The following is a 17,397-nucleotide window of genomic DNA, read 5'->3' on the forward strand; positions in this document are numbered from 1 at the left end:
AAAGTATTAGAACACACTTGAGACTGAGGAGGGGGCAGGTTGAGCAGAGAGTGTCTCTTTGGATGATAGTTGCTGACAAGAATGCAAATAAAAGTATTTCCTGTGGTCAGACAATCTACCTGCAACCTCCTCTTTCCCCTCACCTTCCACCAATGATTCCAGTACTACTTGTGCTCCAAATGCCTGGGGACTGGCTGGTCATTATAATGATTTTTTGTTCCCCGTGGGACTACGTGATTCCTAAGACGACAGATGTGCTTTCTGGGATCATTGCTACAAGTCTGGTAATGGGCACAGCTAGAATAAATGAACAGCTTCTGCTTTCACTGCTTGGCTAACAGATGCACCGCAATGAGGTAAATGAGGACAGAGACTGGCTTAATTATTCTATCTTTGCTGTGAGCCATGTGCCAGCTACACTGAGAGCCTAGTTCAGCAAAGCACTTCATAACTATATAATTTTAAGCCAATTCTTAAATACTTCAAATAGGCAGTAACATATGATCTTTTTTTTTTCCTTAATCAAAGTTCAACACAGCAGCTTTCTTCCCCAAACGATCCCAACCCTCAAAAAAGATTAACCAATGATCAACCTAAATTTCTGACTCACTGATTACAATGTTTGCAACCTGCTACCAATTTTGGTCAAGTGCTTATTGCTGCTTATGAAAAATTTAGCACATTTACTAAACAGTAACTCCTTATTACACTCTTCATATTGCAACAAAAGTTCCAGATAAACGTCCTAACTGAAAAAAGCTTCAATGTCAAAACTGCGAACAGTGTGAAACAGCTTGCATCATGCATTGGAACCAAACTGTAGCTCTGTGTTTAAGAAAAAATAAACATGGTAAAACCCAGTGGATGTTAGTATACGGTGTTGGTCAAATGCTTCTTTTTTACAGATTGTGCCAAAGGGTATGAGAGCATGCCAAAACAAATGAACACATAATGATAATGTAATCATGATTACAAATATAGAAGGAAACATCTGAATGACAAATACATATGATGACAATAACATATATAGGAAAGCATTCAGGTTGCCAAAATATCTTCAGAAATGTGTAGTGTATGTGTGTCTGTGTGCATGTATGTATATACATATATGATTTGTTCAGAGAATAATTATTGGAATTCAAATGTGCTAGCAAGTAATTTTCTTCATAGTCTTATCAGTGCTCTCTATATTCCCTGTTCAACATGAACCAAATGCCCATATACGTAATTTAGTATTTAGTAATTATATATACAATAATATACGTAATTTAGTCAAAAATTTTGACTCAATGTGAAGAACCCCAGAGTAGATAAAAAAAGTATCTTTTCCCTTGTCAAAGATGTATTTAAAACTCTAAGTTCATAACTAACATGTTGATGGCATAGGGTATTATTATAACTAATAAATATTCAGTTGTGCAATAAAGTAACTAAATGTTAGTATTAACACCTTCATGAAAGCAGCTCAGAAATTTACTTCTATTTCCAAATTAAATATTGCAACACAGTATAGATCTCATCTTGCAATAAGACTTCATACTAACGAAAGCAAAGCCATGTGAGAATATATTTTTCTGACCTATCCTTAAGCCTAAAGAGATACATTTGCAAAAGTCTACAAAATGTATTAACAGTGTTCAAAGATATCAATTACTAGCCACAAAACATAAGTTCTAACATATGATACTGATGCATAAAGTGGGATTCAAACTGAATTACAGCGCTTTTGTTCAAAATTGGAATCCAGAATCTCTGATAGGAGGTAGATATGAGGTGCTCCTCTGCACAAGCAAGATCAGCTGTCCCACCAGTTACTTGGTGAGTGGGTAGCTATATAAAAATAAGCACCAGCCCTCCCAGCACACACTCCACTACCAGTCTAGCAAACGAAAGGAGCATCCCACTATTCGCAAGTCAACATTATGCACTGCATAGTGCTGAAATGGTAATAATGGTGCTCCTTCTTGCCAAAGGGCAGAATATCCAATTCTGGTTTTGTGAGAGACTTTTTTGATGTATGACATTGCTACTAACCACTGTTAGTTGTTACAGTAGTGCAAGCATTGAATAAGCCTCACGTGTTTACAGTGGTGATTCAAGACAAACAGATTTTCCTGAGGGGCTCAGGAGAAAGATATCAATGCTGTTCCTTTAAGCCCTATTTCAGCAAAGAACTTGAATTTTACTTAACTTCAAGCATAAAATTAGTCCCATAGGGACTGCATTAAGCATTTGCACAAAAGAAGAGGAAAGCGAACTCTCCATTATTTTTCTCGACATTTTGGCAGCACATGAATGGTAAAAGAAACTTAAATAAAAAATGTGAATTAAAACCTTTGTAACTACTACTGTAACAATGTGATCATGCCTCTAAGTCATCCAGTGCTGGTCATCCAAATGGTTTCTGAGCTGACAAGTAAGATAATTCCTATACAGTCAGGCCAGACTGAAACGTGTCTGTTATTTCCATTTAAGAACTTACTCATTTATTTAGAATTTATTTCCAATTTATTTATCTCTCATTGTCTTAAGTTATATATGTCCATCTCCCAGAATGGACTGACCACATCTTGTGTCTCACAATCACTACTCTGCTTTTTTAATTGAAAAGTAACCATTTTTATGACCACACAAGATCTTGCGTGTCATGTGAAACTTTTTGAAAACAAAAAGTTACAAAACCCAAAAGTAATTATATAGGTTTTAGTAGTGTTTTTAATTTTTTATTGCTATACCATATATATATATTTACTTATATATACTTGCCTCTAAAAATTTCTAAAAATAAAACGAACATGAAAACCAATTAGGTTCATAAAAGAAGAACTGGTTAAAGGAAGGGATATTAAATGATAGAGTAAATTAAAAAAACAATCATAGAAAACAGTGTATTGTCAAAATATATGTTGCTCTGAGGTGGTTCATTTCTGCAGTTGGTCACTGATCCAGTCCTTGAGGATGCTGAGCACTCCTGTAAATTGCTGAACACATTAAACACTGATTTCCACGGGCACCAAAAGTACTCAAAACACAGTAATTTCCTGGATTATATGTGAATGGGAGGTTACTGGATCAGAAGAATCAGCCTCAGGGCACCATATACCTTATTAAAGAAAGTTAAAAAAATAAGAAAAGGAACAACAAAATAAAGAGATTACATTTAATTTCCAGAATTTAATACTGAAATCAAGTTGATATGTAACTAGAAAGTCCAACCAACTCTCTTGAAAAAAATGCATCAGATACAAACATGTTATATACTGGAAGAACTTGCTGGCCTTTGGAATTAGTCTAAATGTACACAGCTAGACTATCAGAATGATGCTGAGTTGTTTCCACAGCATGAGGCAATTATATATGCAAACCTATAAGAATGTTTAGTTCATCTTGAGTACATTATTTTAGGTATTCACATTCTTTCAAGTCTTCTTTTACATTGACCCATTAAGATGGCTGTACTCGTGCAGTTACAACTGCAACAAGATCTGATTTTACATTAGCGCTAGCAATTTATAGTTTCAGATGACCCCTCAAACAAGGCTGAGCTTCCTTGGTTTAAGAAGTTTCTATAGTGGGAATTTTCACAGGTGCCATTTCAATCGTGCTTGAAATCCCATTGAAAACAAAGTCTTGTTAGCATCTTAGCAGAGCTGTAGATTTCCCAGGATCACTGTCAGTGTTAGACAAACTAAGTACAGGTGGAACGGCACAATTCAGAATGCCAAAAAATTATTAAGAAAAAGCCTCTAAAGTACTGTATTTGGATTATAGACATTTACACAAAACTAATGAAGTGGGAATAATTGAGTAGAATCAAAACAATAAAAGTAATACAAATCTAAGAAATTTCCCTGGACACTCTGCAGTATTCACTGTTTCATGTTGAAAATGGGAAATCAAGCCCAGAAGTATATTGAAACTATAATACATTAATGACTTGCACAAACAAAGCACAAAAAAGTGGAAAAGACCAGAAACAGACAATACTTAGTACACAAATAGTCTGCTGTGCAGTACTAGAAGACATCAAAGATGAGCCTTTTCTCTCTAGTGACTATAGCATGAAAAACTAAGAAATGACAGTGCCAGTTGTTGACTGTGGTGTGTACTTTTCCTGAAGATCACTACTTGATCTCCGGAATATTTTCAAGACAACTGTGTGAATTACTAAAATGACAGTGTTCTTCACAGCTGAAAACTCAGCAGTGATCAGTTACAAGTAATGCTGTCAAATTAACATTGTCCATACAGTGTTAAATATGGGGTTAAATACGGGGATATCTTCTATGGTCATGGAAGTACATTTGAGCTATTTTTCAATCTCTTCACAATCAAGTACATTTTGCAGTTATTAGGGAAAGCTATTCTAAATGATTGGTCTTTTTACGCTCCTCAGATATTATGTTCATCTACACCAGTACTACTGTGAATGGAAATAGTGAGTAAAGTGTAAATACTTGAGCTGAAAGTCTAAATCTAAACTTTTCTGGAAAAAAAACCCAAACAAAACCAAACAATCAAGAAAACCCGAAAAAAGAAATTAGAGACAGCTTTTAAAATTCTGTTCCGTGAACTGTAATTATACTTTGAGAAATGTCTCAATGGGACAATGCAGTCCTGTGCTGACTGACCCTCCCTGTCAGCTCAGGTTCCTTCAGTTCACAGACAGAAAGATCCATTGCCTGCTGAGAACTGAGCAAAATCAGAATGAAATCTAAGGGTCAGGCTAAGGTCCTTCCACTCCCACGTTATCACATCATTCCTCCATTGTTCTTTCCAGTAAAGCAGTCAGTCGTGAGATTCTCATAGTTTAACATAAAATCAGGAAGGAATTTTAAGGTGAATCAGCCTTAAAATTATTTTGATTGTGTTTACTCTTTGAGATGGCAGTGTAGAATTTGCAGCTTTATAAAGAAATTCAAAGTCTTTAATAGGGGCTAATAGACTCTCCGTATGCTTGAAGATATTCTGCCATCTTAAAAAAAAAAGATAAAAGAATACATTTGTTTTCTGTATTTGCTTGAAATGCATTTATAATAGGTATTACTATGCTTACCAAGTAGACTAGAACCAAAGAAGATTAAAAACTATGTACATCACTGTTTCTTAACAGCAGCTACTGCCACTAATTGATGTTGTCTCTGCCAATGCTAACATGCTCTGAAGGGGAGACCTGTATGGGCACAGTGCAAGAAGTATTTCCTTTGGCAGCAGCCCTATCCGCTCATTTCTGCCCTACCATGGCCCACACTTTTGCCAATACTTTGTGCTCAGCACCTCATCCAGTCAACTGTGAAGTCCCCAAACTCTTGTGGAAGCACAGCTCATATAGCTATGGGGGTAAGAAGGGCTGCAGGAGAAGGCTGCTTAAGCTCACGGAAATGCTAAAAGAAATCCTCATCAAACCATGGCCTCAATCAAGACCAGCCTCACAAATCCAAGCTCATAGTAGGTGGTCTGCTGATCTGAACAACACACTGAAAGCCAAAAACTGTCTTCTAGACAGATCTTACTTGAGAATTACGCATTTTCTTTCCCCCCCCCCCCCATCCTGGAATGCCTGAAACAGATCACAGTTCTTTCAAATACAATTTCTATTCCATGTTCCTGGGCAACTTTATTATCATGGTATTCACAGTTCCAAAATCAAGGTACTGTCAAAATGGAGTAAAGGGTATCGTTTCTGCTATTGACTGGAGGAATGTGATTCTAAGAATTGGGTTCCTGACATGAACCACTTTGGAAAATAAATTTTAAAATGTGTTTTCTCTGAAAAACTGTTTCAATTAAACGGCAACAAAAGCCACAGGACAGATTTGCTTTGCCAAAATGTGACAGAGATATTGCAACTTAAATATTCACCACTGAAAAGTATTTTGAAAGATGATGCGTATTAAATATCCCTACTGAAAAGAAACCATTTGGGTAAGTAATAAAATCCACTGGGGCAAAAAAAGATGTCTAGCAAGTAGCTTACTAAAACAAATTTAAGAGAAAAGGAATGTTATTAGCCAGCTCATAAACTGTGACTGCTGTAGAAAAACATGCAAGCTAAATATCTTCAAAGAATACCAAGCAACTATTTATATCTACAGCTTTCTCTGATTAATCTGTTCTTTGATACACAGAAAATATGTGAATGTTGGGGATCTCCCGCATCATGGGTATTTCTGGATAACTTAGTTCTTATAATGATAAACAGGTAAGACCTTCAGCAGGTGGAATACGCTAACCGCACCTACTGAGCCTGTGTGCTCCCTGAGCATTTTCAGTGGCTAGGTTGGATCCAAGTCTCACCTTCTTCAGTCTCCCTTTTTGATGTCTCAAGAAGCATTAGAGGGAAGAGGCATTTTCCTCTGAAATTTTATTTTGACTAGTTAAACAAAGAAACTTCCCATGTAAGTATGGGAAGCATTTGCATATCTATTACAGAACTGGTATGTATTTTGTTGTCTTTCATTTATCATTTTTGTGATACAGCTTTCCTTGTTAAAACCAGCAAGTCAGATAGAAAACAGGCTGAAATCAGTATTTCCCTATTTTTTTCTTGGAAAGGGATCTTTCTGTTGTCCAAACACCTATATGTGTAATGGCCAACAGTCAAAATTTTGGTGAAAAGATAGTCTTCCTAGTACTTTAAGAGTAATTCAAATTTCAAAACATTTACTGCAGGATGGGAAAAGCAAAAGGAGTAGGAAAAAATAAACATTCTATTTTCCACAGCATGGAAAGCCTTACTTTCGCTATGTACCCTTCTTCCACTACCTCATGAGATATGAATGCTAACATCGCTCTAAAAGCCAAACCTCCCACAGAAAAAAAATCATTATTTGTTAAACTGAGCCACTGAAACAGCTTACAGGATCTTGAATTATCTTGATCAAGCTACCTACAAAAATCACTGGGCTTCAAGTAAAATAGTCACAGAGGCTTAATTCCTTTTCTATACATAAAATGTTTTAAATATTTTCTGTACGTATATAGAAAAACATAATTCTTATTGTCTCACTATGCTGTGTGCATGTGCAACTATACGGGTATATAGATTTATAATAACAGCTTGTACAAACATCTATATCAATGTTTTGGTCTTTGATTCCAGGATAAAACATACTTTTCTAAAAAAGGATTTTGAGGGATAAAGTTTACATTTTCTGTATTTCTTGATGACAGCAATTACTTTTTAGTGCATGAACAGTTGCTACTTACATTAACTTCTGTTATAGCAATATCAACGACGCTACCAACAACAATTAAGGCATCAAAAGTGTTCCATGCATCAGTGAAATAGTGCTGTTAGGACAAGCATTCAGCAGAAAGAGAGCAAGAGAAAAACACAAACAGAAAAAGAGAAGAAAAGGACAGTGTTATAACACAGAAACACTCTAGGCTTCTCTGATGTACCACTATACAATCTAATCTTTCCCTTTCATAGCTAAAAAAAAATTGGTAGAAAAAAAAGGCTATTTATTTCCCATATCAACATAATTGACCTATGACTGGTCTGTACTCAAACTTTAGAAACATCAGATCAAAATCTGTGACTTGTCCAGATGATGGAAATAGTGGGGAGACAGAGAAAGAGAAGTAGGGACTGGGGAAAGTAAGCTGGGGTATACTCACATCAGCTTCACTGAGAACGACGTCTACTATGCTGCCAATAACGATGAGGGAGTCAAACGTATTCCAGGCATCACTAAAATAGCCCTGAACAGAGCAGGCAGGGTGCAAACGTTTGTGATTACACATGAAATGTCAAATATTTGCATACTTCTGTTTAGTTTTGCATAAACAGAAATTAGTTAAACAAAACCTGTGGTCTAATGAGAAAACAAAACAAAACAAACAATATTGCCTACTGAAGGAAAAGCAACATACATGTGCATGTGTGTGTATATATATACTTTATATATATACATGTACAGACACACACACAGACACACACACGCACGCACACACACGCGGTACACATGCATAATACACCATCGTATAAGCACAAAGTTGGCAAGCAAGCCATCATCCAAAACCAGTTTTGGACTTCCAGCAAGGCTGAAAAATTCCAGTGTATATACCCTAACAAGCACGACAAAATCCCTTTAATAATATTTCTGCAAGACCAAGCCAATTGAAACCTCCTTAACATTAATGACTTTATGATAGTCCTATCTAAGTGACTGGTAAAAATATTCAAAGGGTCAAAGCTCATCACTGGTTAATCATGCACAATTATTAATGTGGAACTGTGCATAAATATTAGAGAACTGACTTAATCTTCTATTCATAAACTAGGTTTAATATAGGAACTCACACTACATTTGCAGTCACGGCCTGATTCTGTAACCAGTGAAGTCAGTGCTAGGAACCACAGCAACTTGAACAATTTCTTAATGCTTTTAATGCAGCCAGTCCAATGTCTGAAAATTCATTTTCATGAATTGCTTAGTCACCCTTCTGACATTTTATGGCTTTAATTATATTCCCTATGCGTCTGTTACTGGCACACTGCTGCAAATGGTTATAAAGTGCTATCATGCAATTAGCTGTCTATTGGCATCAAACGGCGTATTTGAGCAAAAAGGTATTTCAGAAGAAACTTTGAGGTAGGTCCCAGGATCAATCTCTCACTGGGAACAAATCAAGATGTATTACTCTGTTGAAGGCAACTCTACGGAGACAAGATATGTAGGTTTTCTGCAATATGTGGATTTTGCCTAGTTATTACAGAAATTCAGAATTGCAAAAATTACTGAACTTGCCCTTTTTCTCATTCAGATATATTAATTTATCAGCCAACCATGACTAAGGAATGTGCATTACATGACAAAGGCTGAAATGTACATTTTGTACATTCTGCTTTCCTGGTAGTTAATTTAAAAATACTAACCTGCCAGCCACTACTGAAGCTCTAAAAAATAGATTTAGCAAAAAGTTTAAAATTACAAGTGTGCTAATCTAACTTTATGGCTAGTTACACTTATTATTACACTGTTTACTGTAAGATAATGTTTTAGCTGAGTCATTCAAGTTGTGACGTGTTGTTAGCACATAAAAGCAAAATCAGCTACAAATTTTTTTAGAATTGGACAGTATTTTTCTCAATATTTTAAACTGTTAGAATTTCTAGTAACTTCACAGTTTAAAGGTTATACTCCAGTGCATTACTATTTGAAAAAAAAGCTAATTTTATGTGGAAATTTGCTCTTGGAGACTACGAGAGAGCTGCTACAGAAGACGACAGCTCTACAGCGTATTCTAGGAGAGTAAGCACTGAGCAGAGTCAGAAAAGCCTCATTATGTTTCTAATGCTACTCTCTTTTGGCTCTTTTAAAACACAAATTACTATAATCATTCCCTCATTTAAGGAAGGGGCTGTAAGAGGAAAACAGATCAGAGTATGATTATCACTACAGCCCTTTGTGCCACATGCTCTGGTTCTCTGGGATTAATCATCAATTCCAGTCTTGGGGCAAAAGCCAATGTTCATGCATTTGGCCTCCTGAACAAACGTATCCATTTCTGAGAGCTCCTGCACAATTCCCTATCGCTCCTTCCTTACTCATCCCACTTCACAAGAACAAGTCATTCCCAAAGTTTCTAGTAAACGTCATGCTGAACCACCTCAACGATACTGAAATCTACAGTCCTAAAGAGCTTAGCAGCTGCCAACTAAAGAAAGGGAGCTACTCTCATAATATTCTTCCTGATCATTCATATTCCTTATTTATCTTATTTAAAAGAAGTATCTTTCTTGATTTTAAAATAGCGATATTTATATATATACACAAAATAAGAGACTATTGGCAAACAGCAAACAGATAATCAGCACAATCCTGAGGTGTGCTATCCATCTCCCTCTACAACAACGGGAGCCAAAAAACATCCTCCAAATAAAGGTTAATTTCAGCTATAAAGTGACTTTACTAGACATGCTACAATATAAGGCACTGAAATAACAAATTCACATTTTGATTCAATACAGCTACAATACTTTACACATTTATTTATTTTATGAAACCTTTTCCATCAGTATAGACAAATATTGTTCAAAGTAATATGTAAAGCAAAAGCATACAAATAAACAAAAAAAACTAAGAGAAAATAAAGATGGTTTTGGAAAAGGGAGGAATGGACAAGTCACAGCAAATAAACATCATGCAAATAAGTTGTTTTCACCACTGCAATGACCCAAGATCAATTCACTTACTAGCCATCTTTCCTTTTTTCTTACAAAAATCTGATGTAAGATGACATGGAAAATCATTACAAGTTTAAGTAACAGCTAGCTATCATGAAGCTGTACATACGGTATGTGTTGATGTATTATTTTAGATTTCATAGCTGTATTTTGTTTTGTACTGTACTAAACCATGCTAAGTAACAGATTTTAGCAAATGTGAAGAACAATGTGAAGAAAAAATGCCTGCTCTTTTAACTTAAATTATGAAAAATTTGTTCATTAAGAAATGCTGAAGGATAAAATCACAAATCCTGGGGAATATGTAGGCAAGGAGAATTAACACCAAAATATGTTTCTATAGATCTACCACATAAATATTTTAGTCCTTTTAGTACTCTGTTGAAAAGTTTAGGGCCTCATTCTGCAAAGTACTGTGTTCCAATCTCCCAGTCAAGAAGTGTGCCAGACACTCAGCATCACCTTTAATACCTATCACTTATCCAAGTTTTATAATTTCAGAGCTGGAAGGCAGTCTGCAGTACCTTGGTTTTAAACAACACAATATCAGAGTAAGAGTATCGATAATTTATAGTAGCCTTAAGTTTGCATGACCAGCAAAACCAAAAGATCACAGTTTTCACAGATTTTTTGTCAACATATTAAGGGGACACTGTCAAGCAGATGAGACAAAAACTAACATATTTTTATCTATTCTTATTTTTACAGAGTGAGTAATGGAGTTTTTATTTGACGCTTTGAGCATCTTTGAAATAATTTTTTAAATGCACAAAATTAATAAATAAAACTGTCCATTCTGCCAGACTAGACTAAGAAACCCCCCAGTGACTCAAACGTAGAGGAAATGAATCAGTCTTTCCTCACGGACCCTAAACCAAAACGTGAAGCCGGGTTTCAGATTGTTCCTACTATTATTAAATCTTAATATGAATTAAAGCAATTCATTGTTGATTTAAGCATGTAGCTAGTTTAAATGTAGATTACTAAAAGACATTCACATTCTGCTTAAGACTGCTAGCTGATTTGCAATTATTAATGAACTATGTAATATATGTTGCCAGTAGGTGTTTTTATTAAAGAGTATTTGACAATTTAAAAAGTTACAATCTTCAAAGAATAACAGGAACAACTTTAAAGATATTTAACTCCCTTCCCTTCCTGCTAATTAATCTCTGCCAAAAGTCTGATTAGTATCATGGCCTTTTAAACTTGTCCTGCTAATTAACAAGTTTAAGGTATTCTGCATCTATGGGGGAACAAAATCCAGGAAATGAGGACCTTTCACTGACAGTGTCTGCTCTTCAAACTCTCAGGGTTCAGATCCAGGGATCTCTCACAGTAGAAGCATCCAATCAGATAGAAAGCATGTTGCAGAGTTAAAACTCAAATTGTACAAAGTCTTAGAGACCAGTGTTAAGACATTGGATTTGATAACAAGTAGGAAGTCCATAATACAAATGGAGCACTGTGATTTATACACTCATGATCAGACCACTACATTTTGCATTAGCTGCTATTTCTGACTACAGTCACAAGTGCATGGAGAACCACACAAGGATTCACAATCTTCTTTCAAAGAGCAGATGATAAAATGCAGCAAAGTCTTCTGAAACTTCAGTGTGAAACAAGGATATAGAACAGGAAATACAAAATTAGGAAACACAATCAGCATACTCATGACACTGCAGTCCACATATCTGAGCTATCTCCCCTGGGGCCTCATATCGTGTTATTTTTAATGTGAAATCCTTAGCATTTAAATAAGATAGGTGACACGAAAATACAAATAAATTCATTAGAAATGTACAATGGACTGGACAGTGCAGAGCAAGACTACGGGAGCGTGGGTCAGCATTCACCCAGAACTCCACACTTCACATCTCAACACCAGACCTCAAGTGATGTATAATTTGTTTACTTCTGCAGGCAAATACAAGCTAGCTTTAAATCAAGTAGCTGAGGCTCCACAGCCAAGCTCATGACTAAATGCAAGCTGAATAAATAATTTTGAAAAGCTGGCAAGTAGTTACACATCTACTCCAGCACTGAGCTCCGGGCAGCCACGGCTATGTTGCTCTAAGCATCAGCGCTAGCTTGTTTCAGTCATCCAGTTCGCTACTTAACACCAAGAAAGGGCACAGTTCACAGCCAATTACAGATGCAGATATCCTGATTACTTTAAAAGAAGGGCAATGGAAACTGAAGAATACCAGCCTTAGACGGTGAGATCAGTAAACTTCAAATGGCATGACTGGCTGTTTTCAAATTCCATGTATAGCGAGTGACCACACTTCACTTATTTACATAGATATAAGCCCAGAATAAACATTGATTTCATTGTACTGAAAACAAAATTTAGTTTAGTTTTTCGTTACTAACTTTTGCACTGTCATAAATGCAGTATGAGAACTGAACAAAAAGACTGCATTAACAGTCTGATTTTCACCTTTTTCTTCAATTAGTAATTATAGTTATCAGTTTCTCTTGCAAATCTACTTTTGAAAATGTGTCTGCATTTTTTCATTTTGACAGTGTCCCTTTAAGGCAAGGAATCAACTACTCTCTGTGGGGCCCTCTACCAAATATTGTGTATGTATAACCGAAAACATAAAAATCTAAAAAGGCTCTTAAATATGCAAATTATTTATGTGTATGTTTGTAGTACTTGGCTATCTTTTATAAAGTAAAGAAGTAATTTTGCATTTTAGAATAGGAAATATAACATAACATACAGGACTCTACTGGAGTTTAATTTAGTGTAAAGTTATGAATGTAGTACCATGAATAAGAGAAGTGGTAATACTTGTAACAGGAAATGATTTATCTGATTTACAAAGGGACATTTTCATTACAAAATATTCCAGATCTCATCAACCACGTTGTAATATTTTTTCTGATATTTGCATTTCATTTCCTGAAGTTACATATATACGTATTATCAGATTAACATTTCTATTATGATTTCACTGACAGATAAATGTGGGAAACGTAGGTTCTTTTTGTTCTTTGAATAATACATAGCTAGTGTGAAACTTACATTATGCTTAATTCCTGTGGTGATGACCTAATTAAATCGTATCTAAAACTTACCTTGGGTTTGAATGCAATCAGTTTCAAAACCATTTCAACAGTGAACACTCCTGTGAAAACCATATTCATAATGTCCATTGCATCATTAAAGAGCTTAGACTGTCCATAGTGCTGTGAATGAAAAATACAGTACTTTTAAAAGTAAAGGCTTTAAAATATTAAGTGAAAGTAAGGCAGCCTAAGACAAAGTTGGCAAAAATGCAGCACAGGAAAATATTTTCTAGTAGTATTTATAATGCACACCTATATACATACAAGACTAGTTGAATATCTCTGGTCAAGAATGGAGTTGTTTAAATTTATTCTGTTTAGGCATTAAGTGGAACAAAACTGTCATTCCTCTCCATCCTAAGGGAATCTCCAGAGACGTGGTTTTGAGAAGAAAACTGCTCCCTCAAAAAAGAAGTATTAGACAACAGCAGTTTCCCAAGTTCTATATGCTAGGTTTTGAAATTACATAACCTTGTGTTAGACCTGCTTAGAAAGCCTGCAGTATGTTAGTCACAGAATAACACACATTGTGTAGGACTGGTATTTTTAAGAGGATACAGTGCATGCAAGTTTACTGAAAAAAGTAGAATGGTTTTGTAAACTGAATTTGAACCACTCTTTTTCTTATCAAAATCTGAAGTACTGGCGGAAAAGAAAGAGACAGCTTGGAAAAGTAGATAAGACAAGCCAGGTGGCAAAGAACTACACACATAATGTAGAAAAAGTAAAAACATGCAAAAATACACACAGGTATATATAGATATACAGTTAATATATGAAAACATGTTTGTGTGAGGTTTGGATTAACACACAAAACTAGAGTTGCTCCGTATATTAAGTTTTTAAACTTCTGAAGAAGATACAGACACAGACGATAGAAATATCAGAGTGGTTTGGGTCGGAAGGGACCTTTAAAGATCATCTAGTCCAACCCAACCAAATATGTAGTAGTACATATACAAAATGAACACAGAACAAGTACAGAAACTACACAGAGGTGAAGTAATGCTTAAAGACACTGCATAAAAGAATATACTAGATAAAAGAATCTAGGGGGTTGAGAGAAACATTCACTAACAAAATTAGACTTTTCAGATTTTCTTGCACTTGGATAATCTTGGGAGTACACACATATAATATAAATTAAATTACACTGCAGGTACAAACAAACTAAAGCTCAAAGAGCTTGATTAGGTTAGGAAGACCTTTATCAACATCAAGCTGTTTTAAACAATTTTACTTCAGAGTGGTATAACTGATGAACAGACTAGAACATGTCACAGAAAAGTACTATGATCAGAGGTGCTTTTTTTTCAATTTCACTTCATAAAAAAATACAGCTTGCCATAAATTAAAGGCATTATACCACCCATATCCTTCCCTGCAATTTATGCCAACAGCTTCGAAAGAGCTGTTTTTCCTACCTGCATAGCCAAGCAAAGAGTGTTCAGCATGATGAGGACAAACATGATGTATTCAAATCCAGTAGAATTCACCACATACCAGAACTTGTATTGGTAAGGATTTTTTGGAATATATCTACGAAGAGGACGTGCCTTCAAGGCATATTCTACACACTGACGCTGTAAAAGCAAATACATCAAAAATTGTCACACTATACCTGTTAATCAACTGATAATATAATTAATAAGTGCAAATTGTTAAATATAACTCTTAAAAACAGGCAGTCTATCTACTTGATGTAGGGGTTTTTATTATTAAGTGTTAATAAAGTAATCAAGTAGCTTACCAATACTCACTTGGTTATTTACAACTGTATCTAATCATATACACTACTTAGCCACATACAAAGAATCAAACAATGCTCAGGGTAATTCTGAAGTGTTTCACCTTTATACAGTGTAGTAGTACACAGCAGTATACTGTAGACTATATGTATGTACATGTATAGTATATAGCATAACTATTAATAGCATGACTATTAATTCATCTAGAAGTCATGCTTTGTCTTTACTAAGTTTTCAACTACCAATGTTACTGCATAGCTTAAAACCCTAGAGTCAGCAAAATAAATACTGAGGAAGAGTTGTTCCTAATAGTTCAGTTAATTTGCCCAGCAAAATCATGTCACATATGTAGGAACATCATGGATTCATCTCCTACTCTATTAGTGCCTGAAATCCTCATGTAGGCTGGACCTTCCACTTGTCTTTTGGAGGATGTTTATAAAAGTTGACTGACAGGACACAAAATGCAGAATGAATGCTGGCTAAAGTTTCATTGCTTAACTTTGTTTAAATGAAGTGTGTTACAGTCAGACAAGAGTACCTGAAAAATCACAACTGGTGACTGATGAGTTTCTCAGTCAAAGGATTAAACAGTAAAAGGGGACAGATTTTTTTTATTTGAATCTGAATATCCCCTGTGAATTTCTAAATAAATAGGGGGCGAAAAAAAAGAGTAGAATATTTTGAACACTTTCAGACTATTCAGAACACAAAATTTATTTTCCTGTTCTTATTGGAAAACCTACATCTGCCTATGGATAAACTGGCAAGTGCTGTATTCTTCTTAATGTGACACCAACAAGTGAGACACTAAGAAGCTAACAAGCTTAATGTAACACCTTTCACAACAAAAAGACTGATACGTTGGGCTTACAGAAAGAAGAACATACAATGACCTGAATACCAGTTGATGGTATGTACTAATTCCATTTTTTTACTAAGATAGGTGTGTGGTGCCCTCTTCTGACCCAAAAGAGAAAGGAAGCTCTTCATGCATAAACAAAAAAGAGTACTTCCAAAAGTTAAGAGTTCATTATTTATTTTAACCTGATTTTTGTCCAGCTCACAGTTCTTATACTCTTGTTCTCCCTGTTCTTGGAATGTAACAATCACAAAACCAACAAATATGTTCATCATAAAGAAAGCAATAATGATGATATAGATGATGAAAAAAATGGAGATCTCCACTCTATAGTTGTATACAGGTCCTACGTTCTCGCCATTTGAATCAATGGCTTTGTACAGCAGCCTGAAAAACAAACAAAATTTTATCTTTATTAGCATTAAAATGACAAAAGAGAGTAAAATATGCAGACACAGAGGACAGATTTCAGAAATGGTCTGCTCTTTACTGTTATCTTTTTCTAGCTACTGACAGTGCTTACAAGCATATCGAAACCAGAAGCATCACACCACGCAATGTTATATGCTTTTTTCCCAAAAGAATCAAGGTACTGACCAGATGGTTGTAATTTTTATTTCTTTTTTCCTCACATAAAGCTATCCTCTAAGATTTTTCTCATTTAGGGAAATAGCGAGTGGTAGTTTGCTCTTCCTGGGCCTCTCTATGCAGTGTACTATTGCCTGATTTTGCAGTAAAAGTTTTACTCAAAGACCTAAAATTTTCATATAGTATTAAAGGGCATTGATGGATAAACATCTAAAAGGATTACTTCCATTAGAGCTAAAGAATAGGCCATTATAGCAAAAGTAGCTGAAAGATTAGGAATCAAACAATATAAAAAAAGTTTGCCCTTTATAGATAGAGGTGAACGAAGTGCACAGGAAAAGTGCACAGATTCAGAAGGATAGTAGGTTTTTTTCCTCCCTCCATTAATAAGTTTTTACATACATCACTTAAGACTGGTTTTTTTGCCCAAAAATGCCTGGTAAATGATAAAGAACTGTTCTAGAAAATGTAACAATCTTAACAATGCTGTGAAAACAGGGAGAATTCACTCACGCTGGCCAGCCTTCAAAAGTGGATACTGTAAAAAGGGCCATCATAGCAGACAGAACATTATCAAAGTTGAAATCACTATTTTGCCAGACCCTCTCTTTGACCATTGGATTATCAACATCTCCATCTTTATAAACGATGTATATCCCTCTGTGGGAAAGAAACAAACTCTTATTAGTGAAATATTAAATTAGCCTCAGAGTTACTCAATGCTATATTCAAAACAGGTTATTTTACTCCCTCCCTAAGCTTGTTTTATTTCCTTGCTAACCTGTATTTTCTGGTGGATTTAAAATAATAATTCCATTTTACACAAACCTAAATGGTCTGACACATGCCTGCCCATATCTGCTACAGTTTAAATTATTCAAAATATAATGTATCATTCTTAGATCTAAGATGTTTTCACCGGC

At 35.3% G+C, this 17,397-nt stretch overlaps 1 protein-coding gene across 1 annotated transcript in view; it reads right to left on the reverse strand.

Annotated features, from left to right (window-relative positions):
- The window catches only part of CACNA1D (calcium channel, voltage-dependent, L type, alpha 1D subunit), a 207,631-nt gene that overhangs the window by 48,780 nt on the left and 141,454 nt on the right, over positions 1-17,397 (reverse strand). Inside the window, exons 25-30 of the mRNA XM_009334220.1 lie at positions 16,988-17,152; positions 16,072-16,273; positions 14,701-14,859; positions 13,286-13,396; positions 10,205-10,234; positions 7,624-7,707 (exon numbers count right to left, since the gene is read on the reverse strand). Of these exons, the coding sequence (XP_009332495.1) occupies positions 7,624-7,707; positions 10,205-10,234; positions 13,286-13,396; positions 14,701-14,859; positions 16,072-16,273; positions 16,988-17,152 (751 nt within the window). The remainder of the gene's footprint in view (positions 1-7,623; positions 7,708-10,204; positions 10,235-13,285; positions 13,397-14,700; positions 14,860-16,071; positions 16,274-16,987; positions 17,153-17,397) is intronic.

Source organism: Pygoscelis adeliae, unplaced genomic scaffold (genome assembly GCF_000699105.1).
Source record: "Pygoscelis adeliae isolate BGI_AS28 unplaced genomic scaffold, ASM69910v1 Scaffold411, whole genome shotgun sequence".
NCBI classification, from domain to species: Eukaryota; Metazoa; Chordata; class Aves; order Sphenisciformes; family Spheniscidae; genus Pygoscelis; species Pygoscelis adeliae.